This window comes from Megascapheus bottae, chromosome 27 (assembly GCF_031878675.1).
Source record: "Megascapheus bottae isolate mThoBot1 chromosome 27, mThoBot2.hap1, whole genome shotgun sequence".
Taxonomy (NCBI): Eukaryota; Metazoa; Chordata; class Mammalia; order Rodentia; family Geomyidae; genus Megascapheus; species Megascapheus bottae.
The window spans coordinates 14,560,930-14,586,217 of NC_143535.1; the positions used below are offsets into that span (position 1 = coordinate 14,560,930).

General features: G+C 39.3%; 2 protein-coding genes across 3 annotated transcripts; one reads left to right on the plus strand and one right to left on the minus strand.

Annotated features, from left to right (window-relative positions):
• The first annotated feature begins 1,957 nt into the window (after positions 1 to 1,957).
• Positions 1,958 to 22,753, plus strand: Chek1 (checkpoint kinase 1). Its single transcript, XM_090319665.1, has 14 exons — positions 1,958 to 2,011; positions 2,478 to 2,561; positions 3,491 to 3,714; positions 5,342 to 5,406; positions 5,489 to 5,558; positions 6,061 to 6,249; positions 6,870 to 6,974; positions 9,539 to 9,634; positions 11,487 to 11,595; positions 12,052 to 12,229; positions 12,472 to 12,603; positions 13,730 to 13,831; positions 16,140 to 16,258; positions 21,550 to 22,753. The coding sequence occupies exons 2-13, from the start codon at positions 2,497 to 2,499 to the stop codon at positions 16,233 to 16,235; spliced, it is 1,431 nt and encodes a 476-aa protein (XP_090175791.1). The 5' UTR covers positions 1,958 to 2,011; positions 2,478 to 2,496; the 3' UTR covers positions 16,236 to 16,258; positions 21,550 to 22,753.
• Acrv1 (acrosomal vesicle protein 1) lies at positions 19,024 to 25,288 on the minus strand. 2 transcript variants are annotated; one of them, XM_090319668.1, is made up of 4 exons: positions 25,154 to 25,288; positions 21,618 to 22,217; positions 20,317 to 20,436; positions 19,024 to 19,443 (listed from the first exon to the last, which is right to left on the minus strand). In XM_090319668.1, the coding sequence occupies exons 1-4, from the start codon at positions 25,203 to 25,205 to the stop codon at positions 19,319 to 19,321; spliced, it is 897 nt and encodes a 298-aa protein (XP_090175794.1). In that variant the 5' UTR covers positions 25,206 to 25,288; the 3' UTR covers positions 19,024 to 19,318. The 2 variants fall into 2 exon arrangements, with proteins under 2 accessions (XP_090175794.1, XP_090175793.1); XM_090319667.1 differs by having other exon boundaries at positions 21,585 to 22,217.

The following is a 25,288-nucleotide window of genomic DNA, read 5'->3' on the forward strand; positions in this document are numbered from 1 at the left end:
AAGGCTAGTTTTCTGCCACTGGAGCCACAGCTCTACTTGTGGTGTTTTCTGTGTATGTGGTACTGAGGAATTGAGCTCAGGACTTCGTACATGCTAGGCCACACTCTCTGCCCTTGTGTAGATTTTATACTGTTACACATAATTGATAAATGTACTTGGATTCCAGACTGTTTTCCCTTAGGATTGTGAGAGCACTGACCTATTGAATTTCCTATCTTCTAAACATTAAAGAATGTGGTTCTGGTTGTTGTCTATTCCCTCCTCCAGACCTCTATGTATAATGTTTTGAAATTTCCTCAATGTTCCTTTTGAGTATGTGTATTCTGATGTGCAAGTCAAATTCTTCAGTTATGAATAAGTGGATCACTCCCCCATTCCAACCGTCTCTTGTCTTTCTGATAGGTACAGTTTGGATGTCGAATTTTTCTGAATCAGTATTCCTAATATTCCCATATTTACTACTCCTTCCTTCCTCCCTTAGTCCTGCCTTTCCTCCCTCTTTCTCTTTCCTCCTCTCTTTCTCCCCCTCTTCCTTCTTTTTTTTTTTTGCCAGTCCTGGGCTTGAGCACTGTCCTTGGACTTTCTCAAGGCTAGAGCTCTACCACTTGAGCCTCAGCACCACTTCCGGCTTTTTTCTATGGTGGTACCAAGGAATTGAACCCGGGTCTTCGTGCATGCTAGGCAAGCACTTTAACCACTAGGCCAAACTCCCGGGCCCCTCCTCGTCCTTCTTTCTTTTTCTCTCTCTCCCCCTCTCTCCCTCTCTCCCTCCTTTCCCCTCCTCTCTCTTTCTTTCTTTCTGCCAGTACTGGGGTTTGAACTTAGGGCCTGGGACCTGGGAAAGCCATCTCTGGAGAAAATGTCCATTAGGCTAACCTGCAATTAAACACCAGAAAAGCCAGAAGTGGAGCTATGGCTCAAGTGGTGAAAAAGCCCCAGGACTGGCATAAAACATTTCAGAAAGAGGAGGAGACTATATTCATATACATGTATATATCTAGGAACTGTGCAAACCCTTCATATTTTTTTTCAGCACCCAGGAAAGTAGAAAATAAATTGTTTAGAAAATCTTTTTACACAAATCCTAAACGGATGTCATTGTTGGAAACTTCGTATGTAAACATTTGTAGACATTTCAGTCTTGACTTTTGTTCCTATCTTCTTCAGACAGCTGTTTGTGCCTGTTACATACTTTATTACTAAATGATACCACAGTAACTAGGTGAGTTTTGAGATGGAAGAATTCTAATGGGGACCATGCTAGGTATGGCTCAAGTTCTCAGTCTTAGCTGTTTCCCCACATTTACTAATCGTCACATCCATTTCGTTTAAGTTGCTTCGTTTAAAACTCGCATTATGAAATTACTTGGCCTCTACCTGCACGTCTGCGTTCTCGTCCTTACTAGACACAGGGTTTATAGTCACAGCAGTGCAGTACCACGCAAGAACGGAGCACGAGGAAGCTAGTGAGCTGCACTAGGGGAATGCTCTCCTGCAGGATTAATCTGAAGCAGTGTGGGAGTCTGTGGACGAGGCAAAACGGTGTACCCAGGCGGGCCTTGGAACTTGAAAAAGTCCCCGGACCTCCCCTGACTGTGCGGCCGGGCCTTTGCCAGTATCCCCGACAGCTGTCACGAGCTTCTTGGCTCCGGCGCCGCGGGTAGCCCTCCGAACTTGACGGGGTGCCAGGCGGCGGCCGTGCTCCGCCCGTCGGGAGAGGCCGCAGCTGGGCCAGGTCCCAGGCAGCCAGGAGCCAAGCCGCGGCCCCCGGCGGCGCGCGAGCTCGGGTGGAGGCGTCTGCTCGGCCACGGGTCCGCTCCCTCCGGGTCCGCTCCCTCCGGGTCCGCAGCCGGCACGGCCGCCGGCGGAGGAGTCGGGTCGGCGGCGCGGCCGTCCTCACCGCCCTGCTTTACGGCAAGAGGGCACGTTTGCGACAGCGCGACGCAAGTGGGTTTTGGCGGGAAAAACGCCGCCTCTGGGTTGACGTGGTGGCAGGCCCGGGACGAGTGTGGTGAGGATGGAGGGCCGCGCATTGGTTAAAAGACTGGCTTCGCGGGCAAGGGCACGCGGGGAGCGTCCGCGTGGGGGCGGAGGGGGCCGGGGGGGCCGGCGGAGGGGCGGTTTCGGGGAGGGAGGGTGTGGCGGGAGGGGGCGCAGAGCCCCGCGGCTGACCACCACCCGGGGTTAGGCGGCGGGGTTTTTCGGGGCTTCGGCCGGTTCTCGTGGTTCTCGGGGCCGCTCGGCCCCGCCCCGGTTCCTCGAGCCGGAGGGGTGGAAGGAGGGGCCGCGGAGGCCTCAGGAACTCTGATTCCAGCCCCGCGAGCTTTACGAGTTCCCCGGAGCCCTCCGGAAGACGTGTTGGGGAAGTGAGTGGGAACCTGCACAGCTTGGAGACTCCCGGGAGGGCCCTGGCGTGGAGGCTTTACAGGCGGTGGGCGCTTAGACTCCTCCTTTCCTGGGTTGCTGCCTTTTTACAGCGGGCTGATTGGTGGAGTCATGGCAGTGCCCTTTGTGGAAGACTGGGACTTGGTGCAAACTCTGGGAGAAGGTGCCTATGGAGAGTAAGTTTGAGTCTTGATTTTATCCTGCCTTCACGCTTGCTTTTCGAGCCCACTGCCTCAGTATGTATTTACTGTTTTGTCCTTGTATATTCTGATGTAGTGGCAACGTAAGGAAGAGATATTTGCACTTGGAAACTGACATGTGAAGTTACACCGTCCTACATTAAGGATTCATACTTTTATTACCCCTCCTCCACTCTTGTGTTGTTTTCTTTTTGTAAAAAAAAAAAAGAAAAGCCAAATATCTCTTTTTCTAGCACATTTTATAGTGATTATTATATTTTATAGTGATTAAAAGAACAGATTCTGGAAAAACACTACCTTGTTTTTTCCTTACTGGCTCATGTTTTGTAAACCTTGACAAGGTTACTAATATTACAGTGTGATTCTATTTCCTTATAGATGAAAAATGACACCTTATACTCATAGTACTTAGTAATTCACCCACACATCTGTAACATGAAATTAGTAAATATTAGGTGATGCTATTAAATGAGTAGAACGTGTGTGTATATAATGTGCATACACACTAGTGGAATCTCTTGTCAGAGATAAGTGATTTAATTGTATAGGGTAATGCCTTTAAAAATTTTTGGTATAGCATTTAACACTTGAGAAAAAAATAGTTCAGAACCTGACAAATCATTTCCTGGTTTCTTCTTGACTGAGAAAATAGCAAAATAGTTTGGGATCTGTCAACATTAAGCCTTTTAAGGTTTGTTTTGTTTTGTTGGTTTGTTTTTGATAGCTTATCACTTTGTAAGCTTACTGCCTCATGTCATCTTACTTCCTGATTGAATGCTGGCAATTGTAGAGGAGCACCATTAATCTTTCAAAGCTGGGAGCATAAGTATGCATCACTAATCACTTGAAGTGTTAAAAGAAGTAGAATTTACATGTTGTAATATTATAACTCTTCCTTTTTGTAGAGTTCAGCTTGCTGTGAATAGAGTAACTGAAGAAGCAGTTGCAGTGAAGATTGTAGACATGAAGCGGGCCATAGACTGCCCAGAAAACATTAAGAAAGAGATCTGCATTAATAAAATGTTAAACCATGAAAATGTTGTAAAATTCTACGGTCACCGGAGAGAAGGCAATATCCAGTATCTATTTTTGGAGTACTGTAGTGGCGGAGAGCTTTTTGATAGAATAGGTATGGAGAAAACGTAAAATTTAAATAATATATAAAATATTTAAATCTTCCAAGCAAATTTTTTACTAAACTAAAGTCTCTGAGTTTGTATTTTCAATCTTAGGTAGCTAGATGGTCAGTTTAGAATTACTTAGATGACAGTGAAATTGTGGTAACTTAACTCTTTATCTTTGCTTTTGCATCTAGAACTGGTGTGAAAGAAAGTCCCTTTAAAGAAAACTTTTCTCAAGTTGCGTATAATTTAAATGATTTTGTTCCAGATTACAGTTTTTGTGTGAGTGTGTGGGGGAGGGGTGGGGAGGTCATGGGACTTGAACTCTGGGCTTGGGCACTGTCCCTGAGCTCTTCAGCTCAGGGCTACCGCCCTACCCCTGGAGCCACAGTGCCACTTCCCATTTCCTAGTGGTTAATTGGAGATAAGAGTCTCATGGACTTTAGTACCCAGGCTGGCTTTGAACTGGGATCCTCAGATCTCTGCCTGCTGATTAGCTAGGATTGCAGTCATAAAGCCACCGCGCCCTGCTCCAGATTACAGTTTTATGACATTTAAGAATGTCAAACCAGTTTCATGATAATGTATTAAAAACATTTGAGCAATATTAGCATAACATTATTATTGTTGTTATTGCTAATATTATTATAGTACCGGTGTTTGAACTCAGACCCTTGTACTTGATGGCTATGCAGTTTAACATTTGAGCCATGCTTTCAGTCCAAAAGTTGTTTTAAGACAAAGTTTTCCTGTGTAGCTTAGACTGAACTCAAACTCACAATTCATTAGCCATAGCCACCTGATTTCTGGATTACCACTGAGCAAATGTGTATCATCATGCCTAACTTTAAGTGTTAAAAACTTCTATTTTTATTAATATTAAATACTATTAGAATCTAATATGAATTTCAGGAGATAGTTGAGAGGTTAAATGGATCAAGAGTTAATTTAAGATTGAAAAGTAACTGATAAGCCAGGCAGTAGTGACTCAATGCCTGTAATGCATAGATACTCAGGAGACTGAGATCTGAGGATAGCAGTTTGAAGCTAGCCTGGGCAGGAAATTCTTACCTCCAAAGTAACTACCAGAAAAGTCAGAAGTAGAGCTGTGGCTCAAGCAGTAGAATGCTAGCCTTGAACAAAAATGCTCAGGGACAGAACCACAGGCCCTGAGTTTAAGTACCAGGACTGGCACAAAAAAGTAACTGACATAACATTTCTTAATAAAACTTAAAGGAATGTTACAGGCATGGCTTTGTTTTGAAATGAAGTCATTCTGCTAAGTAGTGAAGTTGGCTTAAATTATCCTAGACTTCCTCATTGGCAATTATATTTTAAGATTGAGAAACATAGTAGTGTAGCATTTGAGAGAAGGTTTAGTAAGTCAACATTGTCTTAAGTGTAAAACAAGAACTTACAAAGTAGGCCTTACATTCTTGGTAGTTTGTTGGTAGTTTCTTATTAAGAATTTTCCCATGATCTTTCTTAAGCCTATTTGACAGGAAAATATGAGTTATTAAATTAGTGGATTCTTTTATTAGTATAACATGTTGTACAATTACCATCATAAATGTAAATTAAGAAGCTATGGTTGATTATATTTTTCCAGTAAGCTAACTTTCAAAATTCCTGTAGAGCCAGACATAGGCATGCCCGAACAAGATGCTCAGAGGTTCTTCCATCAGCTCATGGAAGGGGTGGTAGGTACTTTTACCTCTTTTTCTTAAAATTAGTATGAATAAAGCAAATTGCCAAATCTTAGCCTCTCTACTTTCTCTTTAGGTTTATCTACATGGTATTGGAATAACTCATAGAGATATTAAACCAGAAAATCTCCTCTTGGATGAAAGGGGTAAATTTTTCGCGTTTCGTCATTGCTACGTTTCTATACAGACACACATAGTCAGCAGTATCTATTGAAGGAAAGAATTTAGATGGCTAGGGCAGGGTCAGATCTGAAAAACTGTTTTTAATTGTTGTTGTTACTTGCCACTGCTAGGGCGTGAGCTCACAGTCTCATTGGCTTTTTTGCTCAAGACTAATAATCTACCACCTTCACTGATGTCTTTTTGCTGGCTAACTGGAGATGAGTCTGTTTTTTTAATCCCAGTTGGCTTTGAATTACAGTCCTCAGATTTCAGTCTCTTGAGTGGCTAGGCTTCTAGATATGAGCCACCAGCACCCAGTTACTGTTTTCTCTTTATTAATTTTGGTCATTTTCAGGTTGAGAATTTCTTCAAACCTCAGTATCACCATTAATATTTCCAATAAAACAACCTTGTAAGTATATATTTGAAAATCTCTTTTTACCCAGTATTATGTCTTCTTTTTGTTTTTTGTTTTGTTTTTGTTAGATAACCTCAAAATCTCTGACTTTGGCTTGGCCACAGTATTTCGGCATAATAATCGTGAGCGTTTATTGACCAAGATGTGTGGTACTTTACCTTATGTTGCTCCAGAACTTCTGAAGAGAAAAGAATTTCATGCAGAACCAGTTGATGTTTGGTCCTGTGGAATAGTACTCACTGCAATGTTGGCTGGAGGTAAGCGCTATTTAATTATTGCTAAACTTCTAAGAAAAGTTAGACTTACTACATCAAAAGAAATCCATACTTGTGTAATAGTATTTGCTTAGTATCTTAATTACCTTGAGCGGCTATAACAAAATATCACAGACTGAGTGGTTTATAAGCAATAGATTTATCTGGATGTGGGAATCTGGGATGAAGGTACAATAACGGTCATGTTCTATGAATACTTTCTTCCTGGCTGCAGAAGGCATTATTCATGGGTCCCTCACATGACATAGAGCAAAGTCAGTAGAAGCAAGTTCTCTATAGTGTTTTTTTCATTAGGGAACAGATCCTATCTTTGAGGATTCCCATCTTCTTGGACCTAATTAGGCAAACTCTCTGCCACTGAGCTACCACTGATTGCTCCTCAGGACTCCAAGGAAACACTTTAGAAACAGTAGGGTGAGGAGTGAATCATCTGTTTTGGGAATTGCTACTAAGGTTCTGTGAAATGTAAGCTTCTTCATTGGAAAAACCATATTGAATTTCATTGCAGGCAACATTTTATGGATCTGTATGATTATTTTTCCTGGGTCTTTACTGTATATTTACACGAACACTTAGAGAACTATAACTTGTTTCATTTTCAGAATTGCCATGGGACCAGCCCAGTGACAGTTGTCAGGAATATTCTGATTGGAAAGAAAAAAAAACATACCTCAACCCTTGGAAAAAAATCGATTCTGCTCCTCTGGGTAACTGAGTTATCTTTATTGAAATGATTAGTGTCATGGATAATGAAGCCTTTTGCTATTTCATTTTTTTCTTAAATTCCTTTTCTGTTTTAATTTTTAGGTAATTACAAAAGTAACTTATGGTCTTTGCACCTACATTTTTTAAAAATGTAAATAAAAATTAAGAAAATGACCTCATAATTCCAGCATTCAAAAATAATAGTCTTTTAAGAATATTCAGATATGCTTTGCTATACTGTTTTAAGTCCATATAACAAATGTTGTTCAATATGTATTATTTGTAAGTGCATGTGTTTTAGAAAAATACTTAACCTTACTGCATGTATTTTATAACCTACATGTATATTTACTTTAATGAGCTGTGACCATTTTCCTATCTCTTTAATGATAGATATCTATTGTTTTTAATGGCATCATCTGCCTTGTAACTATGCCTTTTCAAGTTCATTCTGTTGGAGATTTAGATTTTTTTCCCCCAGATTTTCATTTAGAAAAGAGTCTTGATAGGCATCCATTAATCTGGGTCTTCAGAAGCAAGACTGTAGGATAAAAGATATATATAGTTAAGTATTATGACATACCTTACTACATTGAGTTCTAAAAATGTGTACTATTTCATGAATCTATCCGTTTACATTTGAAAAAAAATATTTTAAACTGTCTCCTAGGCATTAAGTGGTACTGTTTTTTTGTTGTTGTTTGTTTTTTTACTTAAAACTTAATACTAATGAAGTTGCTTACCTGTTTTTTTTTTTTTTTTTCCTTTTTTGGCTAGTTTTTCTTAATTTCAGAAAGGAAATGTATGTTTTTCTTTGAGGGCTTTGTATCCTTTGACCTTTGTGTTTGTTACAAAACATTTTCCAAAATGAATAATTTATTTTCATTTTGTTAGAAATTCTCAAATTAATAATCTTGTCATTTTGGGTTTCTGACTACATTATTCTGTTTTCTACTTCTTAATATTATACATAAAAAAATTTTTCCTGTCTGGGAGCATGGCCTAGTGTTAGAGTGCTTACCTAGCATGCCTGGAGCCCTGGGTTCAATTTCTTGGTACCGTATACATAGAAAAGGACGGAAGTAGTGCTGTGGCTCACGTGATAGAGTGCTAGCCTTGAAAAAGCCCAAGGACAGTGCTCAGGCCTTGAGTTCAGGCCCCAGGACTGGTGGGGGAGGAGGGTAATTTCCCTATGTTTTAATGTGTGTTATTGTGGCTTCATTTTTTTATTAGAGTTTATTAACATTGATTTTTACATCATATTTCAAATGACATGTTTAACAAGTATTCAGGAAAGGAATCTATATACAATCACTGGCACTTGGATTTTTGAACATAATTAAAATTAGGCTGAGGGGTTGTATGTCATAGATACATATTAATGTATGTAATAAAACATTATGTGTATAGAGTCATAAATTTTTATGTCTATGTAGTTGTGTTTATATTTCCAATACCATGTCCATAGCATTGGGTATGCAAATGTTGAGTCCTCGCTCTTGTACTGTTTGGATCTAATAGCCACATATTAAGGATACCATGCGCCTTTTCTTCCTTTGATCTTGACTTGTCTCACTCAACATGATTTGCTCTAAATTCATCCACTTCCTTTCAGATGCCATTATTTTATCTTGCCTGTTGGCTATGTAGAATTCCGTTGTCTATATATAACACATTTTTTATCCATTCATCTGCACTATTGTGAATAGTGCAGAGATGAGCATAGCTGAGCAGGTGTCCTTATCATATCCTGGGTTGTGATGTTCAGGATAGATGCCCAGGAGTGGTATGGCGAGATTGTAGGGAAGGTCTATTTTCAGTTCTTTAGGAAACCTCCACACTGCTTTCCAGAGTGGCTGAACTTGCTTACAGTTCCACCAGCAGTGCAGTGGGGTTCCTTTTTCTTTGTGGCTTCATTTTTAAATTTAATTTTTGATCCATTAGAAAATAATTTTGGTATTGGGGGAAAGCATGACATTTTTAACTTGTGTTTTGAGAGAGTCTTACTATGTGTCCCAGACAGGAATTGAACTTGCTATATAATTCAAACTGCAAACTAACTTTTCTGTTTTTGCTTCCTACGTACTGAGATTAAAAGTGTGGGCCATCATGCTTAGCCTGCATTTTTTAATTGAAAGTATAGACAGCAGCAATGAAAAATTGCATGAAATTAAACAATGTGGTAACATTATTCTTTCCCTTCTCTGGAAATCATCCATTGACTTAGGCCAAAAAAGAATCCATTTTAGCTGGATGTTGGTGGCTTATGCCTGTAACCCAAGCTAATCACAGGAGGCTAAGATCTGAAGATCTTGATTCAGAGTCAGCCCTAAGACTTAATCTCCAGTTAACTATCAGAAAACCCCAATTGGTGCTGTAGCTCAAAGTGGTAGAGCCTTGATCCAAGCCTCACCCACCACCACTACCAACACACACACACACACACACACACACACACACACACACACACACACACACGCACGCAGAATGTATTCCTTACTATAAGCTATAGACTTTTCTAAGTAGCTTACTGTTTTATAAATGTTGTCTTACATTTCATTTTCAGCTCTGCTTCATAAAATCCTAGTGGAGAATCCAACAGCAAGAATTACCATCCAGGATATCAAAAAAGATAGATGGTACAACAAGTCACTTAAGAAAGGTAATATTCTTAAAAACAAAAGCATTTTCTCTAGATATTTGGTCTTTGTCTTCATGGGAAGTATAATTTCTGGTAGGAAAAAAATGATTTTATTAATAACTACATCCATTAGTTCCATTTTTACCTATCTAAAATTTTAAGATCAGTCATAGTGAATGAGTTCTTTGCATTCTTCTTTTTTCTTTTTTTTGTGCCACCCTTGGGACTTGAACCTAATTCAAGGTCTAAGCACTGTTCCTAAGCTTTCGTGCTCAAAGAGGATAGGGCTTTGCCTCTTAAACCACATCTCCACTTACAGCTTTTTTAATGGTTGATTGAAGATAATCTCATGGGCTCTCCTGCCTGAGTTGCTTTTGAATGTCAATCCTCAGATCTCAGCCTCCTGACTAGCTAGGATTACAGGCATGAACCACCAGCTTGGCACATTTTTCATTTTCTACTTGCCCTATTTTTGTACATCACGCTTACTGGAAAAAACTCGATAACCTCCTCTCCCCGACCCCCCCCCCCTTTTTTTTGAGCCAGTCCTGGCACTTGAATTCAAGACGTTAGCTCTGTCCCTGAGCTTCATTTTGCTCAAGGATACTGCTATAACCCCACTACTGGCTTTTACTGAGTAGTTTGTTGAAGAAAATTGTCTCATAGACTTTCCTACCTCGGCTGGCTTCAAATTGTGATCCTCAGATCTCAGTCTTCTGAGTAGCTAGGATTACAGGTATGAGACACTGGTGCCCGGCTTCTGTCCAATTTTTTTTTTTATCTACTTTACCCTCATTTCTGTTGATGCAATGTTCTAGTAGAGAAAGGAACACTAGTGAAGGCAGAGAAAGAGAAGAATTGCTAGACAGTAGCAGAGTTGATTTATATGTAGAGCAATGTATTCATAGTCATAGAGTACACAATAGAGATTGTGGATGGAGACGATGGTGGGAACTTGCAAAGCTCTGTTCTGCTTGTTTCTATTCCCCAATGAGATTGGAAGTATGTACAAAGTAAGATGAGGGAAGAAGTACTGACATTAAGACAAAAATAGCGCTGGTCATTTAGTTAGATCTTTGTCTTTATAGAATAACATTTTGTTATTATAAAATATACCCTTATTATAAAATAAGGGGCTGGGGGTTTGGCCTAGTGATAGAGTGCCTGCCTAGCATGCTTGAAGACCCGGGTTCGATTCCTTGGTACCACATACATAGAAAAAAGCTGAATGTTGTGTTGTGGCTCAAGTGGTAGAGCTCTAGCCTTGAGAAAAAGTCCAAGGACGGTGCTCAGGCTCTGAGTTCAAGCCCCACAACTGACATTAAAATTGTGGTAGCGGCTTTATGCCTATATTCCTGGCTAGCCAGGAGGCTCAGATCTGAGCAGACAAAGGGAAAAGTCTGTGACGCTCTTTATCTCTAACACACACATATATTTACATTCTTATATATTTACATTCTTACATACGTACACACACAAATCCAGAAGTGGAGCTGTGGCTCAAGTGTAGTGTTAGCCTTGATCACAAAAGTTCAGGGATAGGGACCAGTTCTTGAGTTCAAGCCCACACACCCATACTCATCCAAGCACACACAAACCGACATACAAAATTGTGGCCTTAGATTTATAGTCCTACACTTGGACCATACAAGTCATGATTTATGAAATAATTAACAAATTTGAGAAATTATAATTGATGAACCTTTATTATTTGACCACATTTCTTGTACAATTATGTACAATGAGCCATTCTTTGTCTTCTATAACTACTGCATGTTTAATACTTAGATTTAAATGTGGTTTTATGAATTCAAGTTGCCAGCAGTTAGTCAAAACATCTGCATAAGAAGTTTGTATTTGTTTTGTTTTTCAGGGGCAAAGAGGCCCCGAGTCACATCAGGTGGTGTACCAGAGTCCCCTAGTGGATTTTCCAAGCACATTCACTCTAATTTGGACTTCTCACCAGTAAACAATGCTTCTAGGTAAGACTGATAAAGGTGAAATAGTTATTGAATGTAACATTCCTCATAAATTCTAACATACTATCTATTTTTCTTAATAATGAACACAGTTTCATCACTGAAAATGATTGTGTGATGTAAGAAAGGTCCAATTGGCTTTACTTAATGATATATTTTCAGGGTGTATGTCTCTAGCTACAACCATTTAGGAGGCCAATGTGAGAGAATTGTGAGCTCAAGGCTTTGCCTCAAAAAACAAAAGTGAATAGTTGAAAATTAATGTACATAGGGTGATAATGCAATCAGGTTAGTTGAGAGGATGCGTGAGGTTGGTAAAGGTTGGGCAGAACAACGGAAAGGGTAACATTGATCAAGATATGAAACTGACACAACTACTTAAAAATAATCTTTAAAAAATGAAGCCAAACATGTAAACACATATTTTAAACCCTCTTTTTCCTTTTCTTAATGTTTCAGTGAAGAAAATGTGAAGTATTCTAGTTCCCAGCCAGAACCACGGACAGGTCTTTCCTTATGGGATTCCAGTCCCTCGTACATCGATAAATTGGTACAAGGGATTAGTTTCTCCCAGCCTGCATGTCCAGATCATATGCTTCTGAATAGTCAGTTACTTGGTACCCCAGGATCCTCACAGGTAACACTTTAATTTTCTAAAATAATAATGATTGGTTTTTATTATTTTAAGTCTTTTTCTTATCTTTATGTGGAAACTAGGCATACAGCATTAATACTTGCATACATTTTTAATTTTTAGATAAGGAGAAGCCTTGATGAAAAATTATACTAAGTCACAACAAAGGGATTCTAGAGTAAATAGTGATAACATGACTGGTTTTAGTCACAGTGGATTCATTTAGCTTTCTTGTTTGACTTTAGAACCCCTGGCAGCGCTTGGTGAAAAGAATGACACGATTCTTTACCAAATTGGATGCAGACAAATCTTATCAGTGCTTGAAAGAGACTTGTGAGAAATTGGGCTATCATTGGAAGAAGAGTTGTACGAACCAGGTATGTTTCATTGATTTTCATTTTGTCTTTATGAAGAAAATTATGCTACTATGAAGAATATTTAAATATTTGAATAAAAACTAGCAATGAATAAGAAATAAGATGAGGTACTTATTTTTTTTGTGCTGATACTTGGACTTGAACTCCTGACTTGATCACAGTCTCTTAGCTTTTTGCTTAAGTTTTGCACTCTACCACTTAAACCACAGCTCCACTTCTGATTTTTGGTTAGTTAATTGGAGATAAGAGTCTTACAGACTACCCTGTAAATTGACTGGTTTTGAAACACAAGCCTCAGATCTCAGCCTCTGAGTAGCTAGAATTCTTGGCTTGAGCCACTGGTACCCAGCTAAATAAGATGCTCTGAAGAAATAATATTTTTTCAAAAACTGGCTGCAGTTTGTTTGCTTTTATACCAGTACTGGGGTTCACCTCCTGATCCTACTTAATAATTTTTATTGTTTCTATTACTATAGTATAGTTAAATACATTCTAATCTGACGTTAGGCTTTTTAAAAATGTTAATGTCTTGAAAAACAAATACTGGGGATTATAATGTACTGAAAGAAACTAAACAAGCCTCATAGCCACATGCAACGTTTGATCTTTCAGTAAATTGGATTGATCTTTTGTTGCTGGTCCTAGGATTTGAACTGAGAGCCTGGGTGCTTTGTTCAGCTTTGGTGCTCAAAGATAATATTCTACCACTTGAGCAATAATTCCTTGCTGCTTTTTGATGGAGATGAGCAGCTCCACTTGCTGCTTTTTTGATGGTTAATCAGAGATGAGCATCTCATGGACTTTCTGGCACATGGCTGGCCTCCATCCTTGATATCAATTTAACATGTTGGTCTAATTGCCCAGTGCTTTGTGATCAGAGATGTCCCTTTATCATTACTGTTATCTTTATCATCCCATGTCTCATTGGTTCTCTTCCACAGAATTCATATTCTTACAGATTAATTTGGGCTGCATATGCACTTTAAATATGATTTTCAGTCAACTTGAAATAAATTATTGAAGTATTCTATAAAATCTTATTTAAGAAATATTAACCTGAGGTACAAATTTTGTTTAGAATATTTTTGCTCACTAATGTAGCTTGACCTTATTTTTATTACCATAGGTTACTGTATCAACAACTGATAGAAGAAACAATAAACTGATTTTCAAAATAAATTTGGTAGAAATGGATGAGAAGATATTGGTTGACTTCCGGCTTTCTAAGGTATTTTAAAAATATTCTTTTTACATAGGCTCTTTGATTTTTTTTATTAAAGAATTTATTAACATTGATTTTTGCATCATATTTCAAATGACAAGTTTAACAAACAAGTGTTCAAGAAGGTAATCTCTAAATACAATCACTGGGACTTATTGCCATTTGGTATCTGTGCTTCATACTTGCATAGCCGATGCTTTAGCACTTGAGCCATGCTTCCAACTAGGTTTTTAAAATGTCATTATTTTTTTTTGTTGTTTGTTTTTTTGCCAGTCCTGTGCTTGAGCTCAGGGCCTGAACACTGTCCTTGGACTTTCTCAAGGCTAGAGCTCTACCACTTGAGCCTCAGCACCACTTCTGGCTTTTTTTCTATGTATGTGGTACCGAGGAATCGAACCCGGGTCTTCATGCATGCTAGGCAAGCACTTTAACCACTAGGCCAAACTCCCGGCCCCAAAAAATGTCATTATGTTTTGTATAGAGTTCTCCATCTGCACTTTGATTTTGTGTAGTTTCAATGAGGTCATCTATAGTCTAAGGATATTAAAGTTCCAGAAATTGACTATTCATTAGTTTTAATTTTATTATGGTGGCATGATGAACTCTTACTCCTGTACTCTATCTACCCAAGATTTATCCTCTGTCCAGCATAACAATCTTATGCATAGATTTCCATTATATTAGTACTTGTCTGCTACTCACTTAGTGCTGACTTGGTTCTCAGATTGACTGTTATACGTTATGTTCAAGTAAAACATAGTTGTGGTCCCAGAGTGCAAGGGGTGCAATTTTGTTAAAGTGTATTATTGTTCTAATATTAGACATTGTTAATTTTTTACTATACAATATTGGGGCTTGAACTCAGGGTCTTTGTTCTAATATTAGACATTGTTTAATTTTTTACTATACAATATTGGGGCTTGAACTCAGGGTCTTGTACTTGAGCCAGTGCTTAAGCCCCCAGCCTTTTTCGGTGGTGGTGGTGGTAGTGGTGGTGTGGGCCTAGGCACTGTCCCTGAGGTCTTGAGCTTCAGACTATCGCTCTACCATTTGAGCCACAGCGCCACTTCCAGCCCTTTTTGATGTAGTTATTTTCATGGTAGGATTTCATGTTTTGCTTTTTGTGTTTTGACTGGGTAGCCTTGGATCAGGATTTATTTTTACTTAGGCTCTTGCTCCTGTGCAGCTGAGATGACAGGCATGTACCACTGTACCAGCTTTTTTGTCTAGGCATGGTCTTGTTGACTTTCTGTCCATGCTGGCCTGAAACCACAATCCTCTCAATTTTCATCTCCTAGATAACTGTGCCACTGTGCCTGTCTTGGTTCATGTAAATGTATGTTTTTGAAATAAAAAGTAAGATTCATAAGATGTTTGTGCATTATAATGACCCTTTAGTTTACAGTAATTTCCTGGTTAATATTCCCATAGATTTTTCTTCACATTTCTGGTTATTTTTAGTTTTAAAATTTGTGCTATTTAAGACTAAACAATGTTTTCTCTATTCTCTGAGAAATTGTATGTGTGGCTCTACAGAATGTTGAAGGGTTAGTTACATTGTTGAGTATTTGTAACAGTATTGCTTTGCAGGTGCTGGTATGGGATTAAATTATGAAAGATCCTACTGTAATGAAATATTTCTCATAACTGAATCTTTTGGCTTTGTTGCCATGGTATTGTGGCAAGACTTGAATGTAGTTTTGTAGCTTATTTTCTGATTATAACCCCCTTTCCCCACCGCTTATTTAAAACAATGGTACCGCATACATAGAAAAAAGCCGGAAGTGGTGCTGAGGCTCAAGTGGTAGAGCTCTAGCCTTGAGAAAGTCCAGGACTGGCAAAAAAAAAAAAAAAAAAAAGAGGTAGAGACAACAAGGCTTCAAGTTTGAGGCCAGATGAACTGCATAGTAAAACTGTCTCAAAGTATTAGCTGGATGCTGGTGTGTCATGCCTATAGTCCTAGCTATTGAGGGGACTAAGATATGAGGATTGCAATTCAAAGCTAGTCCAGGGAGGATAGTCTATGAGACTCTTATGTTGAATAAATTACTCAGAAAAACCTGGAAATGGTACCTATGGTTCAAGTGGTAGAGTACTACCTTTGAGTAAGAGAAGCTCAAGATAGAGCCCAGGTCCTGTGCATATGCCCCAAGACTGGCCAGTAGTAGAGTGCCTGCCTATAGCCTGAAGTTCAAATGCCAGAAATACCAAAAGAATTATAGCTGGACATATCTGGGAACTTTATTCCTATGTACTAGTAAAGAAAAAAAAATGAGCTTTGTTTTTTGACACCTGTTTTAATATCCTAATATAGGGTGATGGATTGGAGTTCAAGAGACATTTCCTGAAGATAAAAGGGAAGCTGAGTGATGTTGTGAGCAGCCAGAAGGTTTGGTTTCCTGTCACGTGATCCATTTGCTGTGGGGATTCCTGGTGAATATAGTACTGCTATGTTGACATTATTCTTCCTAGAGAAGATCATTCTATTATACGAACTGCAAACAGTTCCTGAAGAGTTCTTCCAGCTGCCCAGAACTCAACTATTTGTACATTTTGCATATAAATAATATCTATAATAATAGATCAAATTCAATAGATATTTCTTCAGCTGTGTTTAGTGTCTGAATTTGAAACCCATCTGGTTGAAACTCAGGTATCTATCATCAGGTACCTATTTGATTTTACCAGCTTTTGTGACAGCATAATATCCCACTTTTATAGTTTGTTTCACCCAAAAAGTACCTATTTTTTTTTTCATTCTGATTTAATTATAAGGATAAATTATCAAAGACTTAGTCTCTGTGACTTTTGGATAATGGAGTTTCAGTTTGTGACGTGAGGCAACCTTAAAAGAATGTATCCCAAACTTTGTGCTATATTTTGTTTTAGTAAATGTGCTGCTAAAGCAAGCCCTGTACTTAAGCATCTGACCAGTAATATAAAGCTATTAGAATGATTAAAATTAAAAGTAGATATTTTTCTTTTTGACTAAATTATTGATTGATCCCTCAAGAAGCTGAGTTAGGGCTTAACTGACTGACTTTACTCTAAAAGTTACTGTTGCACATCTTGTTTTTCTATATGTTCTACTTTCACAGCCATATTTTAATTCTTTACTATAGAAATAAATGTTATTTTGAAAATGAATATCTAGCTTTGTGATCTTATTGGTGATTAAACTTCTAGGTATTTAAGGAATGAAAGGGGAGAGGGGAGTAAGGAAGCTACCATAGGAATAGGTCTGATTCCTGCCAGACTTACACTAAAAAAAATAGAAAAGAAAATGTGTGTGTGTGTGTGTGTGTATAGATATATACACACACATATACATATATATACATACATATATACATACTCATATACATATATGTATATGAGTATATATATATTATATATGTATATGATTGAGATCATAATGAAAGGGAAGTAAACAGGGTCAATGGATAATGGTAGATTTTCTCTCACTCAGAATCTTTTTTTTTTTTTGCCAGTCCTGGGCTTGAGCTCAGGGCCTGAGCCCTGTCCTTGGACTTTCTCAAGGCTAGAGCTCTACCACTTGAGCCTCAGCACCACTTCCGGCTTCTTTTCTATGTATGTGGTAGCGAAGAATCGAACCCAGGTCTTCATGCCTGCTAGGCAAGCACTTTAACCACTAGGCCAAACTCCCAGCCCCTCACTCAGAATCTTATACCTAAAAAGATAAGCATGCACACATGTAAGTATCCTTCCAACCATAGAGAACATAATTGTCAAAAGTGTTTATCATACTTTTTCTGATACAGTCTTCATGGTCCTTTAGGATTGTAGCATCTGCAAATGAGGGTAATTTGACTTCTTCCTATTTATATCTCCTTTATTTCTCTTGAATTCTTGCTTTGGCTAAGATTTCTAACTATACTGAATAAGAGTGAGTGGAGTGGAAACTGTTGAAATGGCTTCAGTCTTTACTCATTTATGATGATGACTAAAAATTTGTCATGTAAGCCCTTATACTAAGATTGATATTTTCCCTCTATTCCTAGTTTATTCAAGACTGATCAAATGAAAGGATGTTGAACTTTTATCAAGGGCTTTTTCTATATTTATTGAGATTGATTTTAATAAGTTTGTGTGTGTTGAACTGTTCTTTCATCTCTGGATTGAAAGCAACTTGATCATGGTTATGATTTTTTAAATACATTGTTGAATTCAGGTTATAAGTTTTTTGTTTTTGTTTATGACATCAGTTCTGGAGTTTGAACTTAGGGCCCGGATACTGTCCTAAGCTTTATTTGCTAAAGGGCATGCTCTACATTTTGAGCCTTAGCTTCATTTCTGGTTTTTTAGAGATAAAGTTGTCACAGACTTTCCTGTATTTGAACTTTGATCCTCAGATCTTGGCCTCCTGAGTAAATAGGATTAAAGGCATGAGCCACCAGCACCCACTTTTTTGTAATTATTTAGCCAGTCCTGGGGCTTATACTCAGGGCCTGGGCACTGTCCTTAAGCCTCTTTGTACTCAAGGCTCGTACTCGACCACTTGAGCCACAGCACATTTCAGTATTCTACGGTCCCCATTATGTTCAGTAACACATATTTACACTTATTTATATGACAAATAAAAAGGAATGATTTTTATTATCCTAGTAGACTATTGAAGACAGAACTCTTGTAAGTGTTGAGTACAATATACTACAATGTAGATTGACACCATGTAAGACTGATACCGGCTTTGCATTCCTCTTTATTATGTCTGTCCTGGAAGAGATGTCATTTTCTTTTTTTCTTCCTTTCTTTTTTTTTGGGGGGGGGGATGTCATGGGGCTTGAACTCTGGGCCTGGGAAGTGTCCCTGAACTCTTCAGCTCAAGGCTACCCACCCTACTCCTGGTCCTGGACATTGTCCCTGAGCTCTTCAGTCAAGGCTACCGCCCTACCCCTTGAGCCCTAGCCCCACTTTCCGTTTTTCTAGTGATTAATTGGAGAAAAGAGTCTTGTTCTTTAGTGCCCAGACTAGTTTTGATAGCTTTGAACTGCAATCATCAGATCTCAGCCTCCTGAGTAGCTAGGATTATAGTTGTGAGCCACCACGCCTAGCAAGATCCTTCATTTTCATGATTATGCAGTGGTTATAGAAATCGTTCACTGTAGTGAGAGCAGAAGGAAACAGGGCTGACTGCAATCGGACTGATGAGAAAAGAACTTTGTCTGAAGCTTGTGTTCATTAACCATGAGGAATTTATTGATGAAAAGAATCTTTAAGAGGAGAGAGGGAGGGAGAAAAGAAAGGTGAGAAGAGAGAAGAGGGTGGGAGGGAAGAAAAGGGAGGAAGACTGAGGGTAGGGAGGAGGGGTAGAGAATGGCTAATAGGAGAAGGAAAATATTTGAGCATCCTGTCTAATGCTCAGACAGAGCCAGATATAGTTGGCTATAGAAGCTCAATATAAGTTGAGCTGTCTACAGTGATGGAGGCTTTTTGCTGCCTGAGTCAGAGCAAGAATCAGGGCACAGGCTTCTAAATCTTGTTGCAGAAAGGTTGGTTCCGACAACATATAATTTGCATCCTTGTTCCATGGGAAAAAAGGTTCATAGATGGGCACATGTTCTCACACCCCTGAACCATGAATTGGAGTTTTCCACCTGAAAGGAGCAGAGACAGACCTAGAGTTAGCAGAAAACTTCTTCCTCCAGCCATTATTTTTGGTCCACAGTAAGCCCAGGCAAGGATGGAGAAGATTTCCATGTCTGTATTATTTTCTATTCTCATTCTGTCTGCCCTCTCCAAGAACTTTCCCTTTCCCTTGCCACTTCTCTTCATTTATTTTTATTGTTATTGATTGTGCATGTGTGCTGGTACTGAGGCTTGAACTCCGTTCCTGGGTAATGTCCTTTAGTTTTTTTTCTTAAGTCTGGAGCTCTGCCACTTGAGCCACAGCTCTATGTCTGGCTCTGTTTGGTGGTTAATTGGAGTAAGAGTCTCACAAACTTTGATCCTCAGATTTCAGCCTGATATTTCTACTTGGACTGCAGGCATGAATCACTATCACTTAGCTCACAGAGGCAAGTTTCCTTACTTTATAGAAGTCTTAAGGCCTGCTGGAAGGCCCTCTACCACTCCCATCAGGAACTGGGATTGTATTCTTGTGTGTGTGCATGCAGTCATGCATGTCAGTCCTAGGGCTTGACTCAAGTCCTGGGTGCTGTCCCTGAGCTTTTACTCAAGGCTAACACTACCAATTGAGCCACAGCATTACTTCTGACTCTGGTGGTTAATTGGAGATTAGAGTCTTTCCTGCCCAAGCTGGTTTTGAACTGTGATCCTCAGAGCTTATGCACTTGAGTAGGATTACAGGTATAAGCTACTGGCACCCACTTCGAATTATGTTCATTAATCTTTGAAAGAATGAGGTTCCGAATCTCCAAGTTCTTTTATCCTCCCCAATTGCTTATAAGTACTTAGAAGTTATTTGATGTGTTCTCTGGCAAAGATTGCCCCAGGAAATTCTTACATACCTTCATAGATCTTCTTTAACATGCACTGCTGGGAATTCTGAGTAGTACAGGCTCCCTCTCCACGAAGACATTTTCCTTGATCGTTCATATAAGCACATGTATGGCAGTTTAATGCTGTGCCTGAAATTTCAAGAGAACACTGCTGAAATTCCATATGGAAACTCTTGGGAAGTGGTGATGCTTAGTAAATAGACTGCATAGTTCTTGTTGGGGCATCTGAAGGCTGTCTGTCTGACAGACCATACTTCTTATGCTTTAGTAATTCATTGTTGCTGAATTCCAAATTTATCTAATATTAACATTTATTCTAGTTCTTGTCTCTGTTGGCTTCCTACACTATTAAAGAGTAGATATCCTTCTGCATATATTACTCCATAGAAGCCAAGTGTCCTAAAATGGGTTCCCTTTCCTATTTCCTATCATATTCTCACAATCCCATCAGACAAAAATACTTGGGGTCAAATTTGATGGTTAAGTATGTTATGCTATGTTCTATCTAACACATGCTGAATATGTGAATTAGTTTCCAATTTCAACTTGACCTTATTGAAAGTCACTGATAGCATTCTTCATATTGCTGTTTTACTATCTGTAGTGCTAATCCCTTGTCAGGAAACATAAGAGTAGTGGTGGGTGGTGGTGACAAAAAGAGTACATGCTTTAGACAGACCCAAATTTGAATCCAAGGTGTTCTATTTTCTAAATATGTGATAGACATAGTGATAGTATTCTCTCTCACATTTGAACATTTAGAATAATAGTGAAATAGGAAGTATTTACATCCGATAATAGCTTGTGACATCAAACTCTGGGTTTTATTTTCCTCCCTTACTCAGCCCCTTTTGAGGAAGTCACAGGATCACAATAGTTCTGATAACTGAATATAGCAGGCAAAAGAGTCTGCATGTATTTCATGCCTTATTTTTGTCTCCAAAACTCTGCACTTGTATTAACCCACTACTTCTAGGGAAGCTGTGTATTTATATCCAGACAGACAGACAGACAGACAGACAGATAGATAGATAGATAGATAGATAGATAGATAGATATAGATATTTTTTTTATGGAGAGTGGAATTGAAGGGAGCTACTGGCATTCTGAATCTGTGTCACTTAAAATAGCGTCTCTAAATTATGTAGTCTTTACGGCCCCCTGAAACATGGTACTATTGTGAAGAAACCTGGAGAGTTATGTGTGACATGTTAATAATTCTAAAATTAAATTCTTTTCTAGAATTAGATGTTCCTGGTGTGTTCGCCGCTTCCTACCTGAAGTCAGTGACTGGTACTTCCGCGGCTCACCTGAAGAAGTGCTTGCAAGTGGTGTACTTGAAGGCTGCTCATTCAAAAGCTGTTCACCCGAAGACTTGTCGTTCAAAGACTGTTCACTCGAAGACTGTTCACCTGCAGACTGTTCACCTGTAACCTTTTCTCCTGTAACCTGTTCAACTGAAGATTGTTCACCTAAAGATTGTTCTGAAGAATGTTCACCCGAAGATTGGTCACTTGAAGACTGGTCACTTATAGCGTGTTCACCTGAAGACTGGTCACTTACAACATGTTCACCTGAAGACTGGTCACTTGAAATATGTTCGACTGAAGACTTATCACCTGAAGGCTGTTCACCTGAAGCATGCTCACTTGAAACATGCTCGGTAGATGCGTGTTCCATTGTAGCGTGCTCGGTTGAACTGTGCTCGATTGTAGCGTGCTCGGTTGAACCGTGCTCGATTGTAGCATGCTCAGTGGAGCCATGCTCACTCAAAGCATTCTTGCCAGAAGTCTCATATAAAGCATCAATGTGTGAAGGGTTTCCAAGTGAGAAGTACTCACTTGAGAGCTGCTGAATTGAAGCTTGGTGAGCCATAGAGCCAAGAGACTCATCAGGCTTGCCTGATGCTCCTGCGATGAAGGAGAGAGATGGTGATGGTGAGAAAGAATGAGGTGAAGACTACTTTCACTTAATTCTTTCAACCTGAAGTGAGTTAATGTGGACTCCTGGGTTTCTTGGGGGTCTAGAGCAGGCATTTGAAAAATAACACAAATGCTAGGCGAAGAGCTCAGGGAAGATATAAAAAATGGGAGATTACATCTGGGATTGAAGAGAAGAATTTTAAGATACAGAATATTAAAACTTCACAAGGGGATTCAGTTACCTATACACCAAAAGCACCTGAGGGACATGAATGTATCTCTCTGAAAAAGCCAGCATCAAGAATAAAGGAGCCGGGAGTTTGGCCTAGTGGTAGAGTGCTTGCCTAGCATGCACAAAGACCCGGGTTCGACTCCTCAGTACCACATACATAGCAAAAAGCCGGAAGTGGTGCTGAGGCTCAACTGGTAGAGTGCTAGCCTTGAGAAAGTCCAAGGACAGTGTTCAAGCCCTGAGCCCAAGCCCAGGACTGGCAAAAAACAACAACAACAACAAAAAAATGAAAGACTTTGGGCTGGGAGTTTGGCCTAGTGGTTACAAGTGCTTGCCTAGCATGCATGAAGACCCGGGTTCGATTCCTCGGTACCACATACATAGAAAAAAGCCAGAAGTGGTGCTGAGGCTCAAGTGGTAGAGCTCTAGCCTTGAGAAAGTCCAAGGACAGTGCTCAGGCCCTGAGCTCAAGCCCAGGACTGGCAAAAAAAAAAAAAAAAAAAGAATAAATGAACCCTCAGTTATGCCATCAGAAATCTGTCATCAACCTTTCCTCCAGTTTCCTTATGGGTAGAAGGCAAGAAGAATGTAGAACAAGAGAGAGAAAACAGTTTATAGTAGCTACATAATCTCAGTTAAACTGAGGGTGGCTCTGTGTCTGTGTGTGTGTGTCTGTGTGTGTGTGTCTGTGTGTAAGAGTAAGTGTGTAAGTGTGTAATTCAGGGCTTTACACAAAAAAAATGGACAATCGGTAGGCAATTTTAATCTTTGTACTAAACGATGGGTAAATTACAGAGGATTAAGTCACCTTTATTTGGTAAGGTCATGTTCTTTTCTACACTCTAAACATTGGTTTGGGGACTTAATAGAGTTGCTATTAGTAAGTTAAAAAAAAATCATATGAGCCATGATGGTGGCTCACTTGAAATCCTAGCAACTCAGGTTGCTGAGATCAGAGAATTGCAGTTTTAAGTCAGCGTTGGCTAGAAAGTTCATGAGACTTGTATCTCCAGTTCAGCACCAAAATGGCTGGAAGTGGAGCTGTGGTGCAAGTGGTAGAACACTAGCCTTGATAGGGTTGGGGGGGGAGGGGAGAAGAATAATAATAATTCAGGGACAGCACCCAGGCTTTGACTTTCTGGTCTTAAAAAAAAAATAAAAATTGCTGTTATGTATCTCTGAATTAAGGTTTCTTCTGACATACTATTTATACAACACTTCATGGTTTCAGTAAAGCAAATTGTGAGATCCCTTGTCATGGCCTAGGTGCTCACTTAATTTTTGATTTCTTTCCGCTCTGCCTTCCATTAGAACTTACATAATTATATGAGTATTCTTCTCTGGCTAGTAGTCTCCCTTTAATCTATCTCACTAAAGACTATCATACATTCTTTATGACTTTTATTTTTATTTTGCCAGCTCTGGGCTCGGGCTCCGGGCCTGAGCACTGTCCTTGAGTTTTCTCAAGGTTAGAGCCCACTTGAGCCCCCCAGCACCACTTCCAGCTTTTTTCTGTGTATGTTGTACTGAGGAATTGAACCTGGGTCTTTGTGCATGTTAGGCAGGCAATCTACCACTAGGCCAATCTCTTGGCCCCCTGAGTCAACATTTTGAAGATTTTAACAAAAGCAGAACCCCTGAAAGCCAACACTACCAAACACACCAATTCACCATTTACAAGTAGCTCAGAGCTCATAACGTCTCTCTTATAGGAGGCCTGAGGGAACACAATTCTCCATGAATAGGGAATCCCAAAAGGGAACATATAGAAAATTGATTGAGCACAGCCATGAAGGACAAGTTTATCAGGTCTTTGTACTGTGAGGCGAGTCTCATCTGCTTCTATCTTTTCTTGTCACATTAACTACCCAAAGATCCCTTTTATTCAGCTGGTGGAGATAAACACTGACTCCCTGGTCCTATCCTCCTACCTTAAGCTTTCAGAGTTAAGTGGCTGAAATTAGAATATGCTAGATCACAGGGACCTCTGACTATGAAGCCATAACTTGGAGAAACCAGCTTGTTCAGGAGCTCTCTGAATTGGTCTTGTTCAGTTATTTAATATATGTGTGTGTGTGTGTGTGTGTGTGTGTAGTTATTATAAAGTTGATGTACAGGGGGGTTTCAGTTACCTGAACTATTTCTTTTTGGACAATGTCACCCCTTCCCTCATTCTTTTCTAGGTTTTCCGTCCCATCCCCACCCACAACTTATTTAGTTCATTTTTAACATAGTGTCTAGTGAGTGCCACTGCTGCATTTGTTCATCTTTTGTCTCTCCATTTCTGTGCCCCAAACCTACCCCCTCAAAGACAAAAAGAAAACAAAAACAGCAGCAAAGAAAGAAAAACCTTGTCTACATTTCCCGGAGTTCATTTGATAAGTATTATTTAATAGGATCAGATGCATATAGGCATTGTGTCTTTGGTCTCACTGTATGTGAATGCCTCAAATCCTGTATAATTTATCATATCCATTTATATTTTAGGTCTAGCATTTGCATATGAAAGAAAACATGCTATTTGTGTCTTTGAGCTTGCCTTACTGTTCGGTTGTTTTTGGTAATGAATCATCTTGGCTTATTTTGCTCTACCACAGAAAAACTATAATCTTCATCCTTCAAGTGCAGGAACATCTTAAAGGAACCCTTCTGCTATCATCTGAGAGTCTAGATGTCTAGAAAGAAGACTCACCTCTGGCAGATCCAAGCAGATAAAGACTTATTAGTAAGATTAACTCGTTCATCTGGATTTAGGAAAAGAAGGATCTCTAATGTGGAGCACCCAAGAGCTGGGAAGAAACTGAGCAGAAGCTCCCAGTGTTGAATC